Source organism: Rhinoderma darwinii, chromosome 11 (genome assembly GCF_050947455.1).
Source record: "Rhinoderma darwinii isolate aRhiDar2 chromosome 11, aRhiDar2.hap1, whole genome shotgun sequence".
Classification (NCBI taxonomy): domain Eukaryota; kingdom Metazoa; phylum Chordata; class Amphibia; order Anura; family Rhinodermatidae; genus Rhinoderma; species Rhinoderma darwinii.
This window is the reverse complement of record NC_134697.1, coordinates 29,272,166-29,299,378: the sequence shown is the minus strand read 5'-3', so window position 1 is coordinate 29,299,378 and position 27,213 is coordinate 29,272,166. Positions and strand designations below refer to the sequence as shown.

The 27,213-nt window shown below is 42.7% G+C and overlaps 1 protein-coding gene across 2 annotated transcripts in view; it reads right to left on the bottom strand.

Moving 5' to 3' along the window:
- Positions 1 to 5,888: 5,888 nt before the first annotated feature.
- KNDC1 (kinase non-catalytic C-lobe domain containing 1) overlaps positions 5,889 to 27,213 on the bottom strand; it is a 104,163-nt gene continuing 82,838 nt past the window's right edge. For both annotated transcript variants that reach the window (XM_075843231.1, XM_075843232.1), the window contains exons 25-30: positions 19,675 to 19,757; positions 18,239 to 18,389; positions 16,943 to 17,065; positions 16,767 to 16,826; positions 15,165 to 15,322; positions 5,889 to 13,363 (exon numbers count right to left, since the gene is read on the bottom strand). In XM_075843231.1, coding sequence (XP_075699346.1) covers positions 13,132 to 13,363; positions 15,165 to 15,322; positions 16,767 to 16,826; positions 16,943 to 17,065; positions 18,239 to 18,389; positions 19,675 to 19,757 — 807 coding nt within the window. In that variant the 3' untranslated portion in view covers positions 5,889 to 13,131. The remainder of the gene's footprint in view (positions 13,364 to 15,164; positions 15,323 to 16,766; positions 16,827 to 16,942; positions 17,066 to 18,238; positions 18,390 to 19,674; positions 19,758 to 27,213) is intronic.

The window sequence follows — 27,213 nt, the reverse complement described above, 5'->3', positions numbered from 1 at the left end:
AAATGGTGGGGGGGTCGCATCGGGGGTATGCGTCCCCCAAAAAAGGTACATGGTTGAAGACTTCATCGGGTGGTATCCCTTTGAAGTGGTCTTCTGGTAGAAGGTATATCACTTGAAGGCTTCATCGGGTGTTATCCCTTTGAAGTGGACTTCTAGTGGTCGGTATATCACTTGAGGGCTTCATCGGGTGTTATCCCCTTGAAGTGGACTTCTAGTGGTCGGTATATCACTTGAGGGCTTCATCGGGTGTTATCCCCTTGAAGTGGACTTCTAGTGGTTGGAGCCATCTGCAGAGGTGAACGGTGCTTCCGAGCTGGTTTACGGCTGGAGGTAATTGGTGGTTTGCAGATGGCTAATTCGGTGTGTTCTTTAAAAAGGACTATCTGAGGGGGCTTCAAGGACTTCCTCTGCTCGGGTTAATGTTATGACCCATGTTGGGTCATGTGAATTATTAGGAGGAATTCTCTGGTGGATTCCTAACTAGTTATCCGAATGTTTCGGATTTAAATTGTTTTTATAAAACTGTGAAATTAATAAACGGCTGCTGTGGCCATTTCACATCCAACCTCGGTGTCATGTGTCTTTACTAAAGTGGGGGTGGGGGGATAGTATGGTATAAGGTTAACACACGACTCTACTTAGGCAGGTCATGTATTAAAGTAGTCGAGGTTGATCATTTGGCAGACAGCTTAAAGCTGCCCATGCAGATTGGACAGGAGACGGACTGGTGAAGTCCTGTTTTTTTTTGGAGCCACTTCATAAAATGATCTTAATATAGCTTTAAGTCTAGACATATAAACCCTCTCCCGACATTTGACATATTATGACATTTGGCTAAAAGGTGGCGAGGGAGAATGGAGCAGGCTCACGGGCTGAGCTTGCACCATACGCCGTGGGTGTCAGCTGTATATTACAGCTGACATCTTGCTCTAACAACCAGGATCGGAGAGAACTCCAATCCCGGCTGTTTAACCACTTAAATGCCATGGACAAAAGTGACTGCTGCATCTAAGTGGTTAAAAGGCGATTGCATGGTGCTGATGGGTTATCATGGCAGACTGGGGCCCTAATAAAGACCAGGTCTGCCATCTTGGTTCTTCTTAAAAGGAGACGGCAAAAAGTACAATACACTGCAATCCATAGGTATTGCAGTGTATTGTGCTAGCAATCTAACACTCATATATTCAGGTCCTCCAGCTTGACTAAAAAAAACAAAAGATAAATAAATCGGTATCCCCACGTTCAGTCACCTTACCTCCTTAAAAAAAAAGGTAAAAAAAAGTGACCAAAAAGTTGCATTTACCCCAAAATTGTAGCAATAATATCTTCAGCTCACCCTAAGGCCCTGTTTACAGGGTTCTTTGCTGAGGTTTTTGCAGCAGAAACCGCGGCAAAAACAGCCGAAATAGACTCCCATTGATTTCAATTGGAAGCGGAGGGTTTTTATTTTTCCTGCGGGTAAAAAAACCCGAATGCCCTTTCTTTGGGTGTTTTCCTCTTTGATCTCCCATTGACATCAATGGGAGGCAGAGAAAGTTTTTTTCGTGGCCTTTTTGCCCACGGCGCTCAATGGCCGCGGCCGAAAAACACCACAAAAAACATGGCAATCAACGTGCAGACAGAAACCTGCCTGAAGGAATTTTGAGTCTGATCTTTCTGCTTGCAAAAAACTCAGTGTGAACAGGACCTAAAAGAAACAAGTCCTCACACCACTCCATCAACAGAAAACAGTTATGGGTCTCAGAATACGGCAACAGAACGCGCTTTTATAAAAAAAAAAAGAACAAAAAAAACAACCCCCATGCAACTATTTCAATGGAAAAATCAAAAAAAGTTGTTGCTTTGGTAAGGGAAGTAAGAAAAAATTAAAAATTAAAAAAAAAACAAATGACAAAACGAAAAATGGGTGGGAAGGGGTTAAAAAAAGACAACATTTTACACCTGTTCTGTATCCTATGTTGAAAATGTTTTCATTTACTTCTGCCATGTGCAATAAGTAATGAGCAGAAATGCAGGGTGATGTATGAGAAGCCGCCCGCTATCAGTCACTACATGTTTTATCGGCCACGTTCATTAATTTCAAGGTTGCAGACGTCAGGGAGATAAACAGAACTTACAGAAGCCGGGAAATCTACTGGAAGTAAAACAAAGTGAACGCTTCACCCCAAGGATACAGTCCATAGATATTCTGTCACATATAGAGATCTATTAAAAAGGACCGGTCACCTCTCCTGACGTGTCGGATTTAGTAAAAACTGGCATTCCCCATAAAATAACAATTCTGGAGCATCTTTTCTTAGAACTCTGTGTTGTTCCGGTTATTCCTCCTGGAAATATGAATAAATTGACAACTGGATTCCTCCTGTCGATGGGGCACGTACCTTACACAGTCTGATACGGTACAATCTGCGCTGACCGTGCCAAACTGTCTAAGGACACACCCTGATGACAAGGGTTAAAGCCAAGTTGTCAATTTATTAATAAATTTCTAGGAGGAATAATAGAGGTACGGCACAATGCAGAATTAGAAGAATTTTTATTTTATGGAAAATGCAAGTATTGAATAAAACAGACATGCCTGGAGAGCTGACCGGTCCTCTTCAAATTCTGAGAACACAAACCATACTGCATCGATTTTTTTTTTTTTTTTCTTTTGTGTGACTACCTAACCGGATATTCCTCTTCACTGTAGCGGTCAATAACAGTGACAATGCAAGGGGTTAAAAGGGGTTCTCAAACTTTTTAGATATGATATATATGGCAGCGATAGCGACAGTGATTGGCCAAATGGTTCAACTTCAACATGTATGTGATTTCAATGGATGAGACATACAGCCAGACATCTATGGCCCCTCTTATCTAGAAACAATAGGATCGAAGAAGTAAAAACCCAACCCACTTGTTCCACTATAGTCAGCCCCCTCCTAATGGCATCCGCCAGCAGAGATGTTACAATATGTTTGGCATATAGAAGCAGAGGTATTGCATTGATGGCAATCTCAACATACTTTCTAATTCACAGATGCAGACCTCTGCTAGTTAAAAGGGACAACAATATATTAATATTCTTTACACCCCTATATGGAGCAACTCCGATCTCTTATCATAAAGGCATAGGATGGAAGGGAAGATCGGGGATATACGGTTTTCTGTTTTTTAATTCACGTTTTTTATGTAAAAAGCTGTAGAAATGCTGCCAGGACTGAGAGAAAGCCTGTGAGTCCTGCTTCCCCCGCCCACACAGTGATTGACAGGTCGATTACTCTGTTCGGGCAGAAGGACTCACAACATCTCCCCCTCTATACTACATCGGTCCGATAGGTAGCATAGAAGACCTGAGATCTACTTTAACCCCTTAATGACCGCCGATAAGCCTTTTCACGGCGGTCATTAGTGGGCTTTATTCTACAGCGCCGCCATTCCACGGCGCTGCATTAAAGTTAATAGAGCAGGGAGCCGTCAAATCTCCCTGCCAGAGGCAGCTGAGGGCTGGGGGCGTCCCTGCTCGACCGGGTGAGATCGATAGAAGTATCGATCTCACCCGTTTAAACCTTCAGATGCGGTGCTCAATAGCGTGCACCGCATCTGAGTGATTTTGGAGAGAGGGAGGGAGCTCCCTCTCATCCCACTGACACCCGGCGATAAGATCGCCAAGTGTCTGTGTCTCCGATGGCAGCCGGGGGCCTAATAAAGGCCCCCAGGTCTGCCTGTAGCAAATGCCTGCTAGGTCATGCCTCTGGCATGTCCTAGCAGATGCCTGTCCGTTTAAACGGACAGGCAGTAATACACTGCAATACAAAAGTATTGCATTGTATTATAAAAGCTATCGGATGATCGCATATTAAAGTCCCCTAGTGGGACTAGTAAAAAAAAAAAGTTGAATAAAGTTAATAAAAAAAAAAAATGGGAAAAAAATAAATTAAAAACCCACTTTTTCCCCTTACAAAATGCTTTACTATTAAAAAAACACAATAAAGCAAAAAAGTTACACATATTTGGTATCGCCGCGTCCGTAACGACCCCGACTATAAAGCTGTTTTCTGTTAATCCTGACTTTAAAAAAAATGTGATAAAAAGTAGCATCTACTCTCAAATGGTACCAGTAAAAACTACAAGTCGTCCCGCAAAAACAAAAGCCCTCATACAACCGCATCGGCGGAACAAAATAGTTATGGCTCTTCAAATATGAAAAAAGTGTTTTTACTGTGAAGTACTAAAACATACAAAAACTATACAAATTTGGTATCTTTTCAATCATAACAACCCGTTGAATAAAGTTAGTGTTATTTATACCACACGGTAAACGACGTAGATTTAGGGCGCAAAAAAAAAGAGTGGAAAAATTTCAGGTTTTCTTCTATCCCCCCCCGCAAAAAAAGTTAATAAAAGTCAATAAATAAATGATATGTACCCCAAAATGGTGCTATTAAAAAGTACAACTTGTCCCACAAAAAACAAGACCTTATGCAGCTATGTCGACGCAAAAATAAAAAAGTTATAGCTCTTCGAATGTGACAATGTAAAAAATGGCTTGGTCATTAGGGCCCAGAATGCAAGCAGGGGGAAGGGGTTAAGCAGGACTGATCCTATGTATGTAATCGAAATTTAAGGAAGACGCCAGCCAAGTGCGTAGTTACCATAGAGGCAGACCATGTTGCTGCTATGGGATCCTTATGGTGTGGGGGGGGGGGGGGGGTAGCTCTTGCTGTTTTTATTCCCTTCACCAGGGAACTAGCACCAGACTTTTTTTGTCCCGGGTGGTAAAATTAAGCATCAATATTTTCATGATTGTTATGGGGAGCACCATTTCTTCTATGGACTCCAGCAGAAACGGACAAAGTTTCACATTTTTAGAACCCCCCCCATCTACTCCTGAACATTTGCCTTGTTATGCAGATCAGCAGGGTGCCTTCATTTTTTATTCTCCTTCAGGCTCACCCAAATACCTGCAGAAGCATAGAGAGAGAAACCAAAAATGCACAAGACTCCTGGTCCCCATTTTTTCTGTTTCTATATAGGGTAGGGATTTCCCAGATACTGCCCTCCTGCTGCAGGCATCAAGTGAAGCATGATAGAGTAGATGGAAGCACCAAGATTGAACAGCAACCACAATGATCTACAGGAAAAGGCACTCCCCAAAATGTTAGATCTGTGGGAGCAGGATTCTGCTTAAACCTGCAGAGAATTTTCTATTAAATCCCTATGAGACTACTGTGGCAATGACAAAAATAGACAGTCAGTGGTTTCCAATTAACTTTGTGGGTAATCCTTAAAGAAGGACTCCCTCGACTGCCCCAATTGACACCATAAAGCGTTTTTGTATAAAGTAGAGGTCCTTTCAGTTAGGCCTCTTGCACACGACCGTATTACAGACCAGTGTAATGCAGAATCGAAATACAGCACCCATATTGCTTTGAAAGAAGAACAGGGTGCTGCATTGACGGAAAATACAGCAGGAAACGGAGTGTCAATGGGCTTTTCCATGTGCATGAAGCCTTCGTGGTCTGGGGTAGGAGTCTCTTCCCTCTGCATTTGAACTGTACGTGGGAGCAATAAGTTAGGTGGACTTCCCCAATGTAAGGCATATAGCGGCACGCTCCGCCCTTTGACTTCCATTGTAAATAAACAACCGCCACACTGTGCGTATGGGATAGTGTAGTCACCTACCCTATCTATACAGTTGAAAGAGCGGTATAGCGACATATACGGACCTATGGATGCCAAAAGGACACTTGGCATCCGTTGGGTAAATGTGATATGTGCCCCTGGAGTTTTTCCAGCTTATACACCGAACAGACATTGAACAAATCTAACTATCAGCATATTTTATCAAAACATTGTAAACATGCAAGAGAGCACAGAGGCATAAAAATGCAAACACGAACACCTACGATTAAACAAGTGAGGTGCATTTATTTTACAAATACACAGATCAGACACAACAAATCAGCATTACACAAGGAAAACTAAACGATAACCAAATCCATTGGAAGAGATTTATTTTTGTTTCTTTTTAACATATAATACTGAGCAAAAAGAGTCATACATACAAGAAAAGTACAGACAAGGGGTTAAAAAGGGGGCGGCGACACAGACTATAAAGCATTCTACACGTTACAGCTGTTTTATGGGGCATGGATTACAAATTATACAAAAATTATAATATAACAATAATAATCATGGAAGGTGCCTGACCCGACCCATTTCACTGACCTCTTCATCAGGAGTCACTATATACATACAAAGCCTAGCTCTCATAGCAATCCTTTTTAACCCTTTCATACACAGAAGACTCACCAATACCTTGCAAACCTCGGTTGCAGCAAGACAAAAATATTTAAAAAAATTACGCATTACCTCATGCTGATCTCAAGCAAAAAAATAATCGATTTGACTTTAGTACCAAAATATTAGGAAACATGCTGGTCATTGTCCATTGGATAATGAATGTGATTTCTTCTCCACACAGTCACACCCAGATATATGCACTACAGGCCAGTTGTCACACCAAGCATTTGTCAATTATACAAAAAATACTTTTTTCTTTTATTTTTGCTTCACGTCTTTTACATATGTTTTTCAGGATAAGCATGGCTTTTTCTTTATGGCATATTATATTTGCAGCATACAATAAAAAGGTAAAATTGGAATATTACATGCCAATAAGAGTCTGCCTTTTACCGTTCTGAAGTTTCATTCGGCACAAACATTTTTTTTGAAGAGTGACGAATATGTGTATCTCTATGAATATAGAGAGAAACCAATGGGCCATATGGGCTGCACGTGTTAGAACTCGAAGATTCATGCCCAGGGCAAAGTGCGAAGTACCATAAAGGCAGTCCATGAAGCTGCTATGGGGCTTTTGGAAAGAGGGGACCCAGCCCTGGTTATTCATTCCCTTTGGTAATTGTGCGGGTCCTCACCACCCATGACTCCTCTCTGCTTTGCAAGGGATGGGGAATGGCCCCAAGGGTCATGGAAAGGGTGTGAAGGGGGGAAACAAACACCAGACCCATCTATTCTGGGTGTCAAAACCAGGAATCATAATGGGTGCCCATTTTAATCTTTGCTACGGGGCTCCCTCTCTCCTACTAGGAGTACACATTTTAATCTACAGTATGTTATAAGAATAGGACCACAGAAACATGCGCTCCTACGACCATAAGCTCATATGTCCTTGACATTGTAAGAACAGTTGTAAGAAATGTATCATGAAAACCTTTGGACAGAGGTTCTCAGTCCTTGGCAATCCTATGCAGAATACTATTAACCTCCTCATATGAGGTGTCAGGATGCAACATATTGTGATAGAGACTATTATTCTTCTCCCTGCTTTGTACAGCAATTGGTTACATTGACTTGTTTCTGTGTCTCTAGGCAAGAAAATTTGCTATCATCAAACAAAACATGATCACACTCTCAACATGGAAGACAATTGCGTGTAAACATTTGATGTAATCCTATGGGATGAGGAACCTATGGATGCCCTCAAAACATCATCAGAGCAACAACTGCTGTCAATATGAAGGAGGCCACACATAAGAGGAAATATCATAAAGCTCTGAGGATCAAAAACATGCTAGAAAATATTTATGTGGTTCCAATTAGTCATTTATGTCAATGGAAAGTGGAAATTTGGACCCTCACGGTGCCAGGGATCTGAGCATAAGATAATGTCTGACCAACTGTTGGCGATGCATCGTAATGTGTATGGCCAGAAAGAAAATATTTAGGAACATGTTCTTTAATTGAACCTATGCTAATTTTTTTAGGGAACTGAACAACTGCCACCTCCCTAATACCCCCACTGCTTTAACACCACTACCCCTGATCTAGGGGAAAATTCTCCGTACCATTGCAGCTCTTAGGCCAGTGCAGACGACCGTAGATTTTATCCCCAATTACAGGCCAATTAATTTCTATGGCTGACAGACACCTTCCCGTATATCTACGGGAACGTGTCTGGGCCGTAGACAGCTTCCGTAAAAAAAAAACGGACATGTGCTATTTATTTGTTTTTTTTACGGACCGTGCTTCCATACTTTATAATGGGAGCGCACGGCCCGCAAATGCGGAGGATTGTAAGCAGCCGGCCGTAATCACAGACCAGGATTACGGCTAGGGCCGTGTGCAGGGGGCCTTAGAAGGTACGGATTCTCCTTGTGGAGCTCCAGCTGCTAGAGAGTCTTAAGGGTAATCCTCCCTGGGAAAAAGAATGCAAAAAGGGCTCCTCTGGAAGGAAGGACAAGGTCTCTCTAATGCCACCTATACGGGACTACCCTGTAAGTCAATGTCTGACGCCCTCTACAGCCTTTATAACTCGGGTTAATAGCCAAACCAGAGACACCTCATCTGTAGACAACACGGTTTCAGAGTTGTTGTCTTGCAGTTTATAGATGGGTGTCGCCGGTTTGGCTTTAACCTGGTTCGTGTTTCAATGTTCTATAGTCAGACATTGACTTCGGGGTAATCATCTATAGGTGCCACTAGGGAGACCGTTTTCTTTCTTCTGGAGAACTATTTTGCATAATTTTTGCAGTGATTTCTATTTATTCCGACGCATTTAAAAGGGGTTGTTCAAGAAGTCAAGTCAGATTGGTAAGGTCAAGCAGCTGGGGATCCAGTTAATCCTCAGAATGAGATGGCCCCAATACCAACCGTGAACGGAGAGATGGTAACACATGTGTGATCACTCTATTAAAATGAATGGCAAGGAAACCTAAAAGTGTGATTGAATAGGTGATCTTAACAGTCAGTTAACAGGCAAAGACCGGAAACACTGCACAATAAATATCAGTGCTGGTCAATAACATGGAACATTTTATTTGCTATATTTTATGACCTAAATATAAATATATCTAACATATTTCAGCAATTTGCATAAGACATTGTAAGCACCAGAACACCATATTCAATCTATGCTAGAGTGCGATATCTAATATCTGCTGGTTTGTCTATCATCTCTAAGAAATTTGCACTGTGCCATTCCTATGTTATTCCCCCTGGAAATCACAATTCTCCTTGTTAAAGTGGCATGTCCCTACCCAGTCTGACACCGTTCAATCAGTGCTGGTCTGTGTAAGGACACCCCCCCCCCTCAACTGGTAACACCCAATTCTCAATTTATTTATACATTTCCAGGAGGAATAACAGAGGAACAGCACAATGCAGAGTTCTAAGGAAAGATTCTTTCGAATTTTTATTTTATACGGTTAGTTCAAGTATTAATTAAAACAGACATGTCAGAAAAGCTGACAAGTCCTCTTTAAATGGGCTTTAAAGTGACACTCACTTATCGGAGCCGGATGTCAACGTGAATTCCCCGACCCCCACACTCGTCAGGTCACACAAAGTGCTTTATTCGGAGTAGACAATTACTTCCTATAATCTCGTACTTTGGCGAGCCTATAATCCGGTAAATTGGTGATGCTACATTTTGTACTACAGTCATTTCTGTCTGTATCTGAAATCTTTTCTATTCCATCACACTGAGTTGAGTAAACATATGGATTAAAGCCCCTATCACACCGGTCGATTTTGGCTGGTGCAGCGAGCGCCAAATCACCGAGACAGCGCTGTCACAAGGCGCTATGGATGGAGACGAGCGGTCGTTACTCTGATCGCTCGTCCCCATACATTATTGTTGTTATGTCGGCAGCGCGTCTCCCTGCCGACAACAATAATATTTTACTTTTTTAAAACGATACGATCAGCAGATGAACGAGCATTTGCTCATTCATCTGCTGATCGCTGCCCTGTTTACACAGAGCAATTATCGGCAACGAGCCTTCTATGATAATTGCCCAGTGTTAAACCCCATTTCTGTGCATCATTACACCTTATATAAAAATAAACTGCTTTTTGATAAATTTATCATATGCTAACTACGCTAGTAATACAATCTTCCCAAATACCATTGTAGAAGATACCCTACTACACAGGAAAAAAAATATTTGCATATGGCACCGCCAGTCATCTCTGACTTTCTATTGGCACAAGACAAATCCGTATTCTATTGCACTATGCCTTGGGCTCAAACAAGACATCATCCGAGGGTGACCAGGATAATCAAAGTCATGCAGCAGGTCTGCCGGATATACTGAAGGCCCTTTCTCTGCTGTCATGTGTGATAATAATGCTGGCCATAGACATACTGATAACAATACCGAGCATTCACAGCTATAATACGCTTATCTATAGCAAATACATTTTTAAATGTTTAAAGAGAACTTAGGCATGTCAGGAGAGCTGATGTTTTCTACTAGTTCTATTTTCTTAGAAGTCTGTTCTGTGCCGTCCCTCTGTTACTCCTCCTGAAAATGCATAAATAAATTGACAAACTGAGTGTAACCATCCTTTACACACCTAACAAAAGGAATAGTAACACACATTTGTCAATTAATGCATACATTTCCAGGAGGAATAACAGAGGAACAGCACAATACAAAAGTTCTAAGAAAAAAATGCTCCAGAATCTTTATTTTTGCAGAATACAAGTATTTATTAAAACTGACATGTCAGGAGAGGAGTCAGGTCCTCTTCAAGTTAATCCACAGCTACATACAGGCGATCAATACTTATTTATGTCAATTATAAGTTATTTAACAGTCAAAACTCTGCATTTATAATTGTTCCAACAATGAGGGAAGAAAGCTGCTCATAGATTTTTTTTTGTAAGTGGATCCTGTCGACAGGTTGGATTCTCACTGCTTGATCCTATGGTTTCCTCAAGAGATAAGTGGTGTCAGAGATGTTTGGCCACCAGTTGTCCTACTGTATGTCTATAGCCTCCTCAACAAGTGCTCAGAAGGCATGAGTTCGCTATTACTGTACAGCACCCCAGAGCCCATGATATAAATTGTTGACATACAACACACTATAATGTTTGAGTGTGGCCAAGTCCATACCAAGCCAACAGGTGACTGCCCGAACCACCAGGACAGCTGCCAGAAGACGACCACCCCCGACTCACCCATTTACATACATAATGACACGTTCTGTAAATAGTAGCAGCTGCCCGACACCTCACTCATCGCCAGGGGGAACAAATGATGACCTTACAGGAAACATTGAAGGCTTCCATAGACATAAGATTATCAATGACCAGAATCTAAAGTTCATGGGCAGCTTTAGATAAGGAAGTACCTTGGTTTCTTCAGTACAGAATATTAGAGAATAGCTAAAAAAAACAATTCCCTACTAGTGTAGAATGGTACAATTGGAAGTGCCCTCAATAAGTACAGGAGTGATCTGATCCCTATGATCCATCAGCAAGCTCTAAAGTGGAGTATCACTTTCAACATATTGAAAGAAAATAAGATCTTAGGCATTCATGATATATCTATAATCGGCACTTTTCACAACTCCCATAGGCTTCACTGGAGAGATCACGGATTTCTATAGTGAAATGTGGTGGCTTATGGCCGCTTTGAATCGGTGATCAAGGGATCCCTGTTCCCGATATAGAGGAGGATCCCAGAGTTGGGACCTGCACCATCTGTCAGGCATTTATGGTATATACACAAGATATGCCATTAATGCCCAAGTTGGAAAACCCCTTTAAGAAACTTATGGAATAACTTGTATTTTAGTTTTAGCTCAATAACGTATATTTCATACACATAAATCTTCCCACAGTGAGGTCTAGGACATACAGTACATTACACAATCATGTATGAAAGTGTGCTTGCAAACCTTTGGTACTCCTAGAGTTTACCATAGCCCTAAACCTCCGGTAAAGTGTAGCAGTCATAGGAATGACAGATCCGTTTATCCCCAAACCCAACTGACCCTCCGAAACTACACCTATAGATCAGTCTTAGGTTTGCATAGGCAGATTGAGCCATTATAAAAATCAATAGTGTCAGTGACCACAGGTGCTGAACACCCCTGACTGTAACAAGAAATTGAATTTCAAACAATGGGGATTACGTATAAAAACAGTGCAAAGCAAGAACTATGGCAACTAGTCCAATTCATTTTTAAATGGTTAAAGCATAGCTCCAGTGAAAAATAAAAACTTCAGTGCTTTTGGATTCTTAGGTGCAGTACCTTTATGGAGCCTTTCCCTTCAAAGCTCAGTGGTTAGTGCTGCAGACCTCTCCTTCTTCCTAATTCACTAACAAGAAGTTATCATTGTCTGTCATGTTACAGATAAAGTGGAGCTGCAGCCCGGTCACCGGTCACTGTATCTACAAGCCTGCTAAACTTACATTACACTCTTCCTCTCTCACACTACAGATACTATGTGCTAAAAAGTGCAGAGGCTGCTGTAATCACATGACTTTGTAGAGAGAACATGATAGGTAATAGACACACAGACATCTTCTCATTCCCTGTTTGAGTAAGATATTCACATTATTTCATCTAATCTTTATCTCAGCAGAAAGGAAGGAAATGTCTACAGGAATTCAAGTTTCCCCCTACTCTACCCCATACTGAAATGAATGGAGCGGGCAGGTGAATATTGTAAGAGGTTTCCAAGTTGATCGCTGAAATGAACGCTATGAGAATATGAAAGGCGGGATTACTGCTAGTTTTCAACATTGCTTTCTTTTTTCCTTTGAAATGTGTTAATTGTTTTATATATATAATCTGATTAACGTAAAATTAAATGTTTCTAATCCTGTTTTTTTGGGTTTATGGGGGGCAATTTACTACTTATTACCCTTCGTTATGCAAATTAAACCAAATCCTATCCATATCACTTGAAGTCAGAATATTTACTCAAGAGACGTGTCATCTACCGGTCCTAATTTTTCAAGGAGAAGCCAAAAATAACACTGATTATGATATTAAAAAAACCTCCACTTAATTAATGTTAAAAAATGTTGACTACAGATCTCCTTAAATAGTTGTGTGAGACATAGTGACCGGGTCACCAGTACAGAAACAGGAATGCATTTAAACCGATTATAGTACAGAACAGAGCGCCTACATTATTTAAATACATGAGCCCTTTGCGAATATTTGTGTCCCCCCTAACTACTACTGCTGCCAATCTAAATAAAATGGGCAAAAATAGCCACCATTCGGCCCGTCCATCACCCAGAACCTTGGGTAGTTCATAGATTACTCTTTGGTTCTTTTAAAGGGAAACAAAATGTGCGGGTACAGTAATGTCTATGGCTTTCACTGAAACGTTGCCTTCATCCTGCGCAGTGTATCCTGTATCTTACGAGAATGTTTCTCGGAGTTCACATGATGGAAGTTGGCATTGTTGTCAGCTGCCAGGACGGAGATATCTGCATCACTGAAATTAGAAATGCGTTGGCGGAGGTACGACTGCAAGTCTGGATCTGGAGTGAAGGAGTATGGGATTTCTTGAAATGCGTGAACCTGGCTCACAACTTTTGCAATATTCCTAAGACGCAAGAGACAAAGATACTTCTTTATTCCCGAGACACTTATTTATGGCAGAAAGCAGTGGTAAGAAGGAACGTTGACAATATACAAGAAACATTTTTACAAATTTGAACATTTACTTCACTTTCCAGTAACTCTCTCATAACCACCAAAGCAGTTTAACCAACAAAATATTAAAACAAAAATCCCCCATTTTGATATTTTTTGTTTTAAATCTAAATAGATTTATACTTTTGTGCTGATTAATTTTAGAATAGATCTTTATAAGGGCCCGTTCACATCAGCGTTATGTTCTGTTGATGTGTTCCGTCAGGGGAACCCATCAACGGAAGGGCAAATGGAAACCATAGCTTCCCGTTAGCATTACCATTGATTTCAAGGGTAACGCTTCCGTTGCTAATGGTTTCTGTTTGTTTCCGTAAGGTTTCAGTTTTTTTTTTGGGCGGAAACAATAGCGCAGTCGACTGTGGTTTCCGTTGATGGGCTCCTCCGACGGAGAGGTCTGACGGAACCCATTAACAGAACCTAACTCTGGTGTGAACACACCCTTAGGCCTCGTGCACGCGACCATAAGGGTTTTTACTGCCCGCAAACACGGATTCGTAGTCATCCTCAAATACGGGACGATATCCGTAATTATAGTCCGCAGTGCATCAGTATTCATGGATCCGCAAAAAAAACCAGGTAGGAATCTTGGCGAGTCCCCTGGTGAAGCAAAGCAATGCTTCCACAATTACGGCAGAATTTGCGAAAGCGCCCATAGACTTCTATGGGGAATCTGTGCCGAAATGACAGACAATAGGACATGTTTTATATTTTGCGGATAATTTCTACGGCACGGACACACATACGTAAATATATGGAAAGGTGTCCGTGACCAATAGAAATGAATGGATCTGCATATTGATCCGTAATTTCATATTCGTAATTGCAGATAAAGAACGACGGTCCTGTGCATGGGGCCTAAGGGTTAGCGTTCCAAATCCCCTAGAGTTAAGGTCCAGGGAGATGCGCTGCCAACAACCATAATATTTTTCATTTTTAAAACGATACGATCAGCAGATGATTGAGCGTTTGCTCGATCATGTGCTGATCGCTGCCCTGTTTACACAGAGCAATTATCGGCAACGAGCGTTATAAGAACGGGCCTTTAAAAAATTCTAAGGGGAACTTACTGCATACATAAGTAGAGGATTTGAATTTTTCCTTTTATTTAATAGATTTTAATTCACTTTGTATCGTGTAGTGTTTACTTTTTGGAAGCAGTCCTCAAACTAAACTATAACTTCACCCTCTCTGCACAGCATGTAAGGATATGCTTTACAGAACACTTCATGGCACCTACAAATGGACATGGGAAATAACAGTACGGACAGCTGAGCAAAGATTATCTGGGATCTCTTTCCTTTTGAGGCGGTCATCGTGAAAACTGCTTATCTTTGGCTCAAGAGAACAAAAAAATAAATCATTCTGTCATTTGCCCACCTTTTACTAGTGATAATAAGGTAATAGTGTGCAGTTTTACTGTAGGCTGTAAAGAAAGATATTTGTATTTAACCAATCTGGAGTGTAGTCAGTTTGGCCACTAGAGGTCAGCAACTGAAACATTTTTGAACTTACTTTTACATGAATAGACATGACAAACAATAAATAAACCAGGATGTTGTCCCTTTAAAGTTTGGTGGCATGTTGTTTTTTGAGCAATATTGGCTGCCTAAAACGGGACAATCTGTCTTTGACCGTCATAAGTTTTATTCCTAGTTCAGTAAAAATCTCATTAGAAACCTTGGAGCACTCACCTTAACTTATTCCACTTAAATGCGCCATTTGCCATAGTAAAACCGCCAGTCTCGAGCTGCTGAACGTGCATTGCTAAGAGGTAGGCAGAAGGAATTGTGGGTAATGTTCTGAATCGGTCTCCTTTCATCAGACACAAGCTGTCACTCTTTAGAAACACCTGGTGAGAAGCAAGTTCAGAAACACAGCCCCTGATTAATGATGCCACGTAAAAGGTGTCACTGAGCAGGGGACATTGACAGATTAAAAAGCTAGCAGAGGCGATGTCGAACATTGTCATGATACAGATAGAACAAGCAATTAAACAAAATGCTGAAATTCTAAATTTCTATGGAACTTGTATTTTGAAGGCTTTAATTTTACATGAAAGAAAGTTTTGCAGGAACATTGAACAAGCAATTACATTGGAAGTGATGGTCATGGAGGATAAATGCTAGAGGATGATAGGCCGGGGATACCGAGGAGCTCTGCAATCATTATTATTATTATCAAACTAAAATAGAATCCAACAGGACAATAGAGCAAAAATGGAATGAGCAGAAAAACACAAAAGACACGCAGCCCATTATGTTACTTCTCAAGATTCAAAGACCAGCAGTCCACCAATTAGATCCAGACTAGTCTATGGGGGAGATTTATCAAAACTAGTGCAATGCAAAAGCAGAGTAGTTGACCAAGCAACCAATCAGATTCCGCCTTTCATTTTTCAGCAGCCCTTTGGAAGATGAAGTACAACAACCTGATTGATCCAATTTTCCTCTGCTCCAGTTTTGATAAATCTCGCTCTTTAACTAAAAAACTTTTACACGGCCTGACGTGGGCCGTGTAAAGAAGCGCCAATCAACGAGACAGCTCTTTGATCTGCGCTCGTTTGCGCCTTTCACAAGGAGCTATGTATGGGGACGAGTGATCGTTACTACGATCACTCGACCCCAAACATTTCTATCACGTCGGGAGAAGATCTCACTGTTCACACGGGGAGATGAGCTGCCGACAACGATAATATTTAAGGCATTTAAAACAATGCAATCAGCAGATGAACGAGCAAACGCTCATTCATCGGCTAATTGTTGCCCTGTTTACACAGGGCAACGACCGGGAACGGGCAATCTGTGAACGGTCATTTGCCCGATAATTGGCCGGTGTAAAAGGGCCCAAAGCCTTTTGGGAGAAAACACAGAATTCCACATCCTGCTAGCCATTGTAATATAATGGGGTTGTCCCATCTGGACAAATCTTTTGACTAGGTCCTAAGGTCATCATAGTCCACTGCTCAGGACCTTCCCTTAGGAGCCAGAGTCATTGCAAAGCACATCTTCTGCTCTGGCAAACTCCATGTGACCATAATCAGCTTGAACGGGAAGCATGTACTACTACATTCGGGGTCCTTCGTCTGGTGAGAACAGCTAATTGACAGGAGCGGGGTTATGTTAATAAGGAGTAGTTTAATCTTATGACTCGTGTGTGAATTCTACTTTTTTCATAGGAAAATATGAAAATCTTACAGGAAAGGTGTCTAAAGTGTTGATTTTAAAACATTTGGAACTATTTACTCCATACACACTGTTGATAAATCTCCTTCATTGTGACAACAATATTATTACCTCCACAGCTTTGAGTTCCTCCAGAATTTCTGACACTTTTGTAGGTAAATTTTTCCAAGCCTTAATAAAAAACAAACAAGAAAAACCAGCCTTATACATTATGCATTTTATTACTGTGAAATAAATCGAAATGAAACCCATTTGTTAGCAGGAAAAACAAACAACACAAATCTCACCGGGAGTTGCCGCACTACAAGGATTTCAAGTCCCCCGAGTATTTGAACAGCGGTTGCAAAGTCTCGTTGTTCGTAGCATAATTTGGCGACAAGAAGAAATTTTGTCAGGGTGCTCGACTGTAACTAAGAAGCAGAAAGACTAAATATATAGCAAGCCAGTAAAACAAAGAATGCGGCCACATAGGACGATATATTGCTAAATACTAAATTATGTAACGCTCAGATTTTCTATTTCATACCGTTTATCCAGGCTCTGTTTTATTTCACACATATAGCCATATAGTCTCTTATTTGCTACGTAATCAGACAGGTAATGTAGAATATACGCACACTAGATGGTCCAGCAGCAGATTAGGCTTTGTCAGCATACAGTGCAAGAGCGCGAGCCAGAGCGGTCCAGAGGGAGAAAGAGCCGTCCAGAGGGAGAAAGAGCCGTCCAGAGGGAGAAAGAGCCGTCCAGAGGGAGAAAGAGCCGTCCAGAGGGAGAAAGAGCCGTCCAGAGGGAGAAAGAGCCGTCCAGAGGGAGAAAGAGCCGTCCAGAGGGAGAAAGAGCCGTCCAGAGGGAGAAAGAGCCGTCCAGAGGGAGAAAGAGCCGTCCAGAGGGAGAAAGAGCCGTCCAGAGGGAGAAAGAGCCGTCCAGAGGGAGAAAGAGCCGTCCAGAGGGAGAAAGAGCCGTCCAGAGGGAGAAAGAGCCGTCCAGAGGGAGAAAGAGCCGTCCAGAGGGAGAAAGAGCCGTCCAGAGGGAGAAAGAGCCGTCCAGAGGGAGAAAGAGCCGTCCAGAGGGAGAAAGAGCCGTCCAGAGGGAGAAAGAGCCGTCCAGAGGGAGAAAGAGCCGTCCAGAGGGAGAAAGAGCCGTCCAGAGGGAGAAAGAGCCGTCCAGAGGGAGAAAGAGCGGTCCAGAGGGAGAAAGAGCGGTCCAGAGGGAGAAAGAGCGGTCCAGAGGGAGAAAGAGCGGTCCAGAGGGAGAAAGAGCGCAAGAGGGAGAAAGAGCGCAAGAGGGAGAAAGAGCGCAAGAGGGAGAAAGAGCGCAAGAGGGAGAGAGAGCGCGGTACAGAGAGAGAGCACATGGGCATGATAAAGGGTGAGTGCACAAGAGTGAGTGAGAACAGAAAAGTGCTAGAGATAGGGAGCGACCTACTATGTAATGTACTTGTGCATGTAAGGAAACAAACTCATAAACAGAACACAGTACGAAGGACATCACACATCAAAAAAATGAGGGCGTTCGGTGAGAATGTAGCTGTGATGCAATTATTAGTATAAAAGATACAAATATTTGAAAACATGTAAACTAACCTTGGATGTGTGACATGTAACAATCTCAGCTGCCACCCACGTGCTGACATTGTCTGTAAATCGCAACATCTGTAGCAGATACTTGTCCTGTGTGCAGTTCTGGGAGAAGAGACTGCAAACTTCGACAGGAAGAGGCTCGATGGAAAACGTTCTATGGAGGACACAACGATAAATAAACCCATGGAAAACACATTTTCTGACATGGTGTATTGTAATATTCAGCAATGCAAAAATAAACCAGATGTGCACTCCGTATACTACAGATCAACATGATAAACATTGATGTCAGTAAGCAAGAGCTGCTTGGTCTTACTAGCCCCAGATCAATGTAACTACCACAAACGTCACAATAGCTGAGCGGTTTTCCCTATAAATAAGTCTGATATGGCAGCTCAATTAACAGAGGGGATTCAGGAGAGTATAAATAAAATGCACGAAAGAAAAAAAAAAATACATAAAATATCTTTTTATATTGTAGAAATAATAAAGTTTAAAAAATGATAACCGTTGGCCGCCAAGCGATGAGGAATAGAAACGTTGATAAGAAAGTTGCAGAAGTTGTAATTATACAAGGATTCGATTTATATCCACATAGTTATTGCCTAGTTGAGTCTTCTCACTGCCACTTGACATAATGGTTGCTAGACGTATACTGCCTAACAACTAGTTTTATCAGCCGGCTTGCATGTCCCTAGCAACCAGTTTATCGCCCGTTAATCAAGTACCAAGCCTCAAGGTAAGACTGACACTTAATAATGAGCCAAGAAAGGCACAAGGAGTCTTGGCAGGAATAAAGTATCCAACTGATTTATGTATACAGCTACTATGCAGAATGATCTGTCTCCATGGTTACAGACTACAAACAAACCCTCTGAAGTCTAATCCTGCAGTCATACTCACTGCCATCTGTCCTCTTCTTTTTTTGCTATCGAATATACTTTCGCAAGAAGACGGGGATAGATGGGAAGGAGTATGACTGCAGGATCAGATTACACAGCGGTTGTCTGTAACCATGGAGACGCATAGATTTGCCTAGTAGCTATATACATAAGACAGTACAATATTTGCTGCTTCATTTTATTTAGATGAATAGGGGGAATAAAATCAATTGCTGCAAAGGAATACGTACCCTTTAAAAGAATACACATATACCCTTTAAAGAGTGCACATACCCTTTAAAAGGGTATGTGCACATTTTTCCATCTTTTGACAAGTCATAGGAGAAAACAGAATTCCTGGCCCCCACAATCCCTACAATAAAGGGGGTCACAGAATTCTTCATCTCATAACTGAGAGATCATTATAACGTGAGACCTGCACCAGGCTTGTATATCTCACTTGGCCAAGAATTTATTTTCCTCTCCCCCAACACAGAGCCTCACAACACGGCTTCATGATGTACGGACTTGACCTTGGTTCACTGTCTCCAGACTTACTTTGGCACATTGCTGGATTTGTCTTTAACTCCTAGTGCCCGGGAGTTCAAGAAGTGGACAGGGTGGCACTTCTGAAACATTTCCTGCCAAAGATAAGTGCAATAAATACAGCATTAGACATTTTAGTAATAATCATCAGTAACTTTGAGGTGCATAAAAAAAAAAAGAATATTTAATGATACCATAATAGCTTTATAATTAAGCCAAGAGGTAGTAGTGTCGTTTAAACTAGCTATCATTTCTACAGTGCAATTACCGTGATTATTTTAAGAACCTGCAAATTGAAGAAGAGATGTAGGCCATTATTTTCATATTCAATTACTTAAAAGCTAATAAAAACATTAAAAAAAAACCACAAAAAACATAAAGTAAAAAAATAAAATAAAAATGAATAAAATAAATACAGGGAGAATTTGAGAACTGTTTGAGTAGTATAAAGAAACAAAACATTACGCACTTCCACTGCCTAGATCTTCTAATCCAGGTGGATTTATTATGGCTTTAGATAGCCACAAGTGCGACCAAAGAATATCGTTTAGCTCCTAAAGTTTTAGACCTTAGAGCACTGCTGCATTTAGATTTGTAACCTAAAAATACTAGAATTAGATGGGAGCTTACTCATACCGTGTTATTATTGAGTTCAATGCATATCAGTATACAGTAACCTCCCCCTAGTGGTGGTGCAGACAGTAGAGCATATTATTTTATGTAAATGCTTCAGTCAGTAAATCTGTCCACAGTCTAGTGTAAACGCTGCTGCTGCCTGTCCAGTCTAGTGTAAACGCTGCTGCTGCCGCCTGTCCACAGTCCAGCGTAAACGCTGCTGCTGCCGCCTGTCCACAGTCTAGTGTAAATGCTGCTGCTGCCTGTCCACAGTCCAGCGTAAACGCTGCTGCTGCCTGTCCACAGTCTAGTGTAAACGCTGCTGCTGCCGCCTGTCCACAGTCTAGTGTAAACGCTGCTGCTGCCGCCGCCTGTCCGCGGTCTAGTGTAAACGCTGCTGCTGCCGCCTGTCCACAGTCTAGTGTAAACACTGCTGCTGCTGCTGCCGCCTGTCCGCAGTCTAGTGTAAACACTGCTGCTACCTGTCCAGTCTAGTGTAAACGCTGCTGCTGCTGCCGCCGCCTGTCCACAGTCTAGTGTGAATGCTGCCGCCGCCTGTCCACAGTCCAACGTGAAAGCTGCTGCCACCTGTCAACAGTCTAGTGTGAATGCTGCTGCCGCCTGTCCACAGTCTAGTGTAAACGCTGCTGCTGCCGCCACCTGTCCACAGTCTAGTGTAAACGCTGCTGCCGCCGCCTGTCCACAGTTTAGTGTAAAGGCTGCTGCTGCTGCTGCCGCCTGTCCACAGTCTAGTGTAAAGGGTGCTGCTGCTGCCGCATGTCCACAGTCTAGTGTAAACGCTGCTGCTGCCGCCGCCTGTCCACAGTCTAGTGTAAACGCTGCTGCTGCCGCCTGTCCAGCCTATTGTAAACGCTGTTGCTGCCGCTGCCTGTCCACAGTCTAGTGTAAAAGCTGCTGCTGCCTGTCCACAGTCCAGCGTAAACGCTGCTGCTGCCGCCTGTCAACAGTCTAGTGTGAATGCTGCTGCCGCCTATCCAGTCTAGTGTAAACGCTGCTGCTGCCGCCTGTCCAGTCTAGTGTAAACGCTGTTGCTGCCGCCGCCTGTCCACAGTCTAGTGTAAACGCTGCCGCCTGTCCGCAGTCTAGTGTAAACGCTGTTGCTGCCGCCGCCTGTCCACAGTCTAGTTTAAACGCTGCTGCCGTCTGTCAACAGTCTAGTGTGAATGCTGCTGCCGCCTGTCCACAGTCTAGTGAAAAGATGCTGCTGCTGCCTGTCCACAGTCTAGTGTAAACGCTGCTGCCGCCGCCTGTCCACGGTCTAGTGTAAACGCTGCTGCTGCTGATTGTCCAGTCTAGTGTAAACGCTGCTGCTGCCGCCGCCTGTCCACAGTCTAGTGTAAATGCTGCTGCCGCCTGTCCACAGTCTAGTGTGAATGCTGCTGCTGCCTGTCCACAGTCTAGTGTAAACGCTGCTGCTGCCGCCTGTCCAGTCTAGTGTGAACGCTGCTGCCGCCTGTCCACAGTCTAGTGTAAACGCTGCTGCTGCCTGTCCAGTCTAGTGTAAACGCTGCTGCCGCCGCCTGTCAATCCAGTCTAGTGTAAACGCTGCTGCTGCCGCCTGTCCAGTCTAGTGTAAAAGCTGCTGCTGCTGCCGCCTGTCCAGTCTAGTGTAAACGCTGCTGCTGCCGCCGCCCGTCCACAGTCTAGTGTAAAAGCTGCTGCTGCCGCCTGTCCAGTCTAGTGTAAAAGCTGCTGCTGCCGCCTGTCCAGTCTAGTGTAAAAGCTGCTGCTGCTGCTGCCGCCTGTCCACAGTCTAGTGTAAAAGTTGCTGCTGCCTGTCCAGTCTAGTGTAAACGCTGCTGCCGCCGCCTGTCAATCCACAGTCTAGTGTATAAGCTGCTGCTGCCGCCGCCTATCGGTCCCCAGTCTAGTGTAAACTATGCTGCCTAGTCTCCTAAGTGATTTTAGCCAGGAGCCCTGTTTAGGAATTTATTATTTACACAATGGTAATGATCAGAAGGATGCCTGTTTTTGGGTTACCCCTTCCTGCACTGCATTATAATAGTACGGAAAAACCTAAAAAAAACTAATTATAGAATAGCGTGTTCATCCCACCTCCCAAAAACAGGAATAAAAAAGTATGATATGTATCCTAAAATGGTACCAATGAAAACTACAAGTCAGCAAAAAAAAAAAAAAAACAAGCTCTCATAAAGCTACGAGACAAAAACAAAGTAAGTTATGGCTCGAAACGAAATTATTTTATAAAAGAACGTGTTTGTTGTGCAAAACTATTAAAACCTAAAAAAAATAAAAATGAGTGTCGCAGTGATCGTAACTACCCACATATTATTTATAATGCAGTAAACGCTGAAAAAAACGAAATCTTAAAAAACGCTGTAAACGCTGCTGCTGCCGCCTGTCCAGTCTAGTGTAAACGCTGTTGCTGCCGCCGCCTGTCCACAGTCTAGTATAAACGCTGCCGCCTGTCCGCAGTCTAGTGTAAACGCTGTTGCTTCCGCCGCCTGTCCACAGTCTAGTTTAAATGCTGCTGCCGTCTGTCAACAGTCTAGTGTGAATGCTGCTGCCGCCTGTCCACAGTCTAGTGAAAAGATGCTGCTGCTGCCTGTCCACAGTCTAGTGTAAACGCTGCTGCCGCCGCCTGTCCACGGTCTAGTGTAAACGCTGCTGCTGCTGATTGTCCAGTCTAGTGTAAACGCTGCTGCTGCCGCCGCCTGTCCACAGTCTAGTGTAAACGCTGCTGCTGCCGCCGCCTGTCCACAGTCTAGTGTAAACGCTGCTGCCGCCTGTCCACAGTCTAGTGTGAATGCTGCTGCTGCCTGTCCACAGTCTAGTGTAAACGCTGCTGCTGCCGCCTGTCCAGTCTAGTGTAAACGCTGCTGCTGCCGCCTGTCCAGTCTAGTGTAAACGCTGCTGCTGCCTGTCCACAGTCTAGTGTAAACGCTGCTGCTGCCTGTCCAGTCTAGTGTAAACGCTGCTGCCGCCGCCTGTCAATCCACAGTCTAGTGTAAACGCTGCTGCTGCCGCCTGTCCAGTCTAGTGTAAAAGCTGCTGCTGCTGCCGCCTGTCCAGTCTAGTGTAAACGCTGCTGCTGCCGCCGCCTGTCCACAGTCTAGTGTAAAAGCTGCTGCTGCCGCCTGTCCGGTCTAGTGTAAAAGCTGCTGCTGCTGCTGCCGCCTGTCCACAGTCTAGTGTAAAAGCTGCTGCTGCCTGTCCAGTCTAGTGTAAACGCTGCTGCCGCCGCCTATCGGTCCCCAGTCTAGTGTAAACTATGCTGCCGAGTCTCCTAAGTGATTTTAGCCAGGAGCCCTGTTTAGGAATTTATTATTTACACAATGGTAATGATCAGAAGGATGCCTGTTTTTGGGTTACCCCTTCCTGCACTGCTTTATAATAGTACGGAAACACCTAAAAAAAAACTAATTATAGAATAGCGTGTTCATCCCACCTCCCAAAAACAGGAAAAAAAAAGTATGATATGTATCCTAAAATGGTACCAATGAAAACTACAAGTCAGCAAAAAAAAAAAAAAAGAAACAAGCTCTCATAAAGCTACGAGACAAAAACAAAGTAAGTTATGGCTCGAAACGAAATTATTTTATAAAAGAACGTGTTTGTTGTGCAAAACTATTAAAACCTAAAAAAAAAAAAATTAGTGTCGCAGTGATCGTAACTACCCACATATTATTTATAATGCAGTAAACGCTGAAAAAAACGAAATCTTAAAAAACGATTGCGGAATTGTAATTTTTTTTTTCCATTCCCCCAAAAATATTTTTAATAAAGATTATTTAATACTTTGTGTACCCCAAAATGGTGCCATTAAAAATACAATACAACTCTTCACGCAAAGTTATAGCTTTCGGAATAAGGAGATGAAAAAAATGGCTGCATCTTTAATGGGTTAAGGAATCCCCTGAGCAGCAACACTTCCCATAGACACATCCGAGGTTTTGATCAGTGGTGGTCCAAACACTTAGACCACCTCTGAAAGCTAGAACAAAGGAGCGCCTGGCAGAGCGTTGTGCCCCATCAGCTCTGATCGGCCTTTTCCACCTCTCCTACGAGAGGCATGGTTTGCCGTTTCCAGGGGATAAGCTTTTTTAGGAGCCCATACACCACTCTCTAAATAGAGCCCAAAAAATGCGGACCAGTGCTGAAGGAGTACAGTGTTTCTGCCTCTTTGTTCTAGTGATCGTTGAGGGGTCTCCAGATCCCAACCCCTACCAACAAATTAATATTATATTAATATGTCACTATGACACGTCAGAGGTTTTCTCTAAAATCATAGCCCTTTAAAGGTGTTGTGTAGATTAGGACTCCTGGCTGCACGATACCTGCCCGATGTTAGATTATAGTAACTATAGTAAGTGTCCTGCCCGGCGTGGAGCAGCGTCTCTCCACGCCCGATGTCAGAAGTAAGAGGCGCCGCACAGACCCTTAAAAGGGCTGTAATTTTAAAGAAAACTTCTGACATGTCATAGAAACGTGTCAATAATCTTTGATGAGGGATCTCCAGACCCCATCCAATAATCACTAGATATCAGACCGGAGAGATATTTGGCCCAGTTCACACAGCATGCTTTGGTGCGAATTTTGACATGGAAACCACATCTAAATCAGCACCAAAAAACACCCCAAATCTCCCACTATTTACTTCAATGGGGGTAGAGGCGTTGTTTTCCCCCCCCCCCCCAGGCGGATTATAGATCGGTTTCCGTCTCTAAGTCTCCATTGAAATCAATGGGAAGCAGAAAAAAATAAATAATGTGCCGTTCGTGTGGAGCGTTTTTTTAATGTTGTTTTTGCATTTCAAAATCTGCCTCAAAAATCTTGAAGGGATTTGGAGGCAGATTTTTTTTTTCTGCTTGGCAAAAAACGATGTGAACATACTCTTAAGGGCCTATTACACCGGCCAAAATTTTGGCCAGTGCAACGAGCGCCAATCAATAAGACATCATTGATAGGTGTTAGTTTGCTCCTGTCACACGGAGCTATGGATGGGGACGATCGCTCGTTACTCCGATCGCTCGTCCCCATACATTATTATCATGTTGGCAGCGCGTCTCCCTGCCGACAACGATAATATTTAACTTTTTTAAAACTATACGATCAGCAGATTTGCTCGTTCATCTGCTGATCACTGGCCTGTTTGCAAAGGAGCCTTATGGGGAACGAGCGTTATATGAATGATATTTTGCCGGATAGGATAATTGCCCAGTGTAAACTTTACAGTGCGCTTAAGTAATACAGTCAATACTGCAACAAAAGGGGACATTTAGCGCCCTCTAGCGGTCATTGGCAGAATAACAACCTCATTTAAGAAGGTGATTTTAAAGATTTTTCTTTCGTCTATTTTAAACAGAACAGGCTCATACTGGCCCGATATCATTTTACAAAAATACAGACAGAGGGGATTCTAAGTTACCAATGTTGCCAGGTACTGATCAGTCCGGCCAGATTTCCCATTGACTGAAGCAACAGTGACACCTACAGTAAATTTTGCACACTAAAATTCATTATTTTATTTTTTTGCAGACCCTGTTTTTGGAGGGATGTGCTGATCTAACGTGTATCAGCAGATACAGACAGGATTTCACTCATTATGGATCCTTCATCCTATGCGCCTCCCCTACACTCCAGAAACGACATGCAGCAAATCTAAAAAAAGTGCCTTTCGGAGAATATCCCCCATATAAAAAAAAACACATTAGAAGGCTAAAGTAAAGTTCCTTTTTCTTTCTGGCATTACTAGTTGCTCGCTGTCTACCACAAACTGATCACTTGGTATTGACCAATAACCATTTTAATTTCATACATTATCTTCTAAGAGGAACAAGTTGTCACCTTAATGTGCCCCAAGAGCATTGTACATGGTTAAATACTAAAATATTAAAAGCCAAAAAATTTTACAGGAGACCTACCCAAAAATATTGGGGGAGATGGGATGTCAGTACTTTGTATCGTGCACTTAAAGGGGTTATTTAGTTTAGAAAACCTATTTTCGTATACCCTGGGGTCCTCTGTTCAATGAAAAGCAGCTGCAATGAGCGTCTCTTGCTGTGAAGGACCTGTCCTGTACTGCATTATACGGATGACCCATTGATTTAAATGAGCACTGGGTAATGCTTAATTTCTCCTGTGGTGGCGCTGCAGGGAAACTGAACACTTACTGCTTGGTGTCCCCACAGATTACAGTTGATCGCTGAGGGTCCCAGCAGGGGGACACTGATCAGTTTATTGTCATGGGTGCCTACTAACAAGTTGCCTAAAGGATACAACCCCTTGAAAAGGTGCTGGGCAGCCCGTCTGATCTAACACTATCGGCGTAACCATTAAGCTGCTAGCCACCATGTGTAACCGAGTGACTGGCAGTTTATAGAAACATAATCTCGGCTTCAGGTGGTCTAAGAGGGACACAGATTAAGAATATAAAAATGTTAAGGCCCATATTTGCATCAAATCATGAAATAATGAAGGATTTCGGGTTTAATATGCAGTTAGGAAACATGTATACACTTTCTTAAACAATGATAAATTAATACAAATCTAATTTATCAGTTAAAAAATAAATACAGTTAAAGGGGTTTCCCATGTCGGACATTTATGGGATATCCAAAGGATATGCCCAAAATGTACAATAGATACGCGTCACATCTTTGGGACACACACCTATCTTTAGAACGGGGCCCCCTGACCTCAGCCTTCGTTCTCCTGCTGTCACTGGGCACCAGCCACTGAGTTACAAGGTGGCCAGCAGTAGGGAAACAGCTAAAAAAAAAAAAACAGTTAAAGGGTTATTCCCAACTATGACATTTTTGGCATTTTCACAGGATATGATAAAAATGTACAATAGATTGGGGGGGGGGGGTCCCACCTCTGGGACCCAAACATCTTTAGAACGGGGCCCCCTGACTCCCCATCCTACGTTCTCTCTCTGTCGCTGGGCTCCAA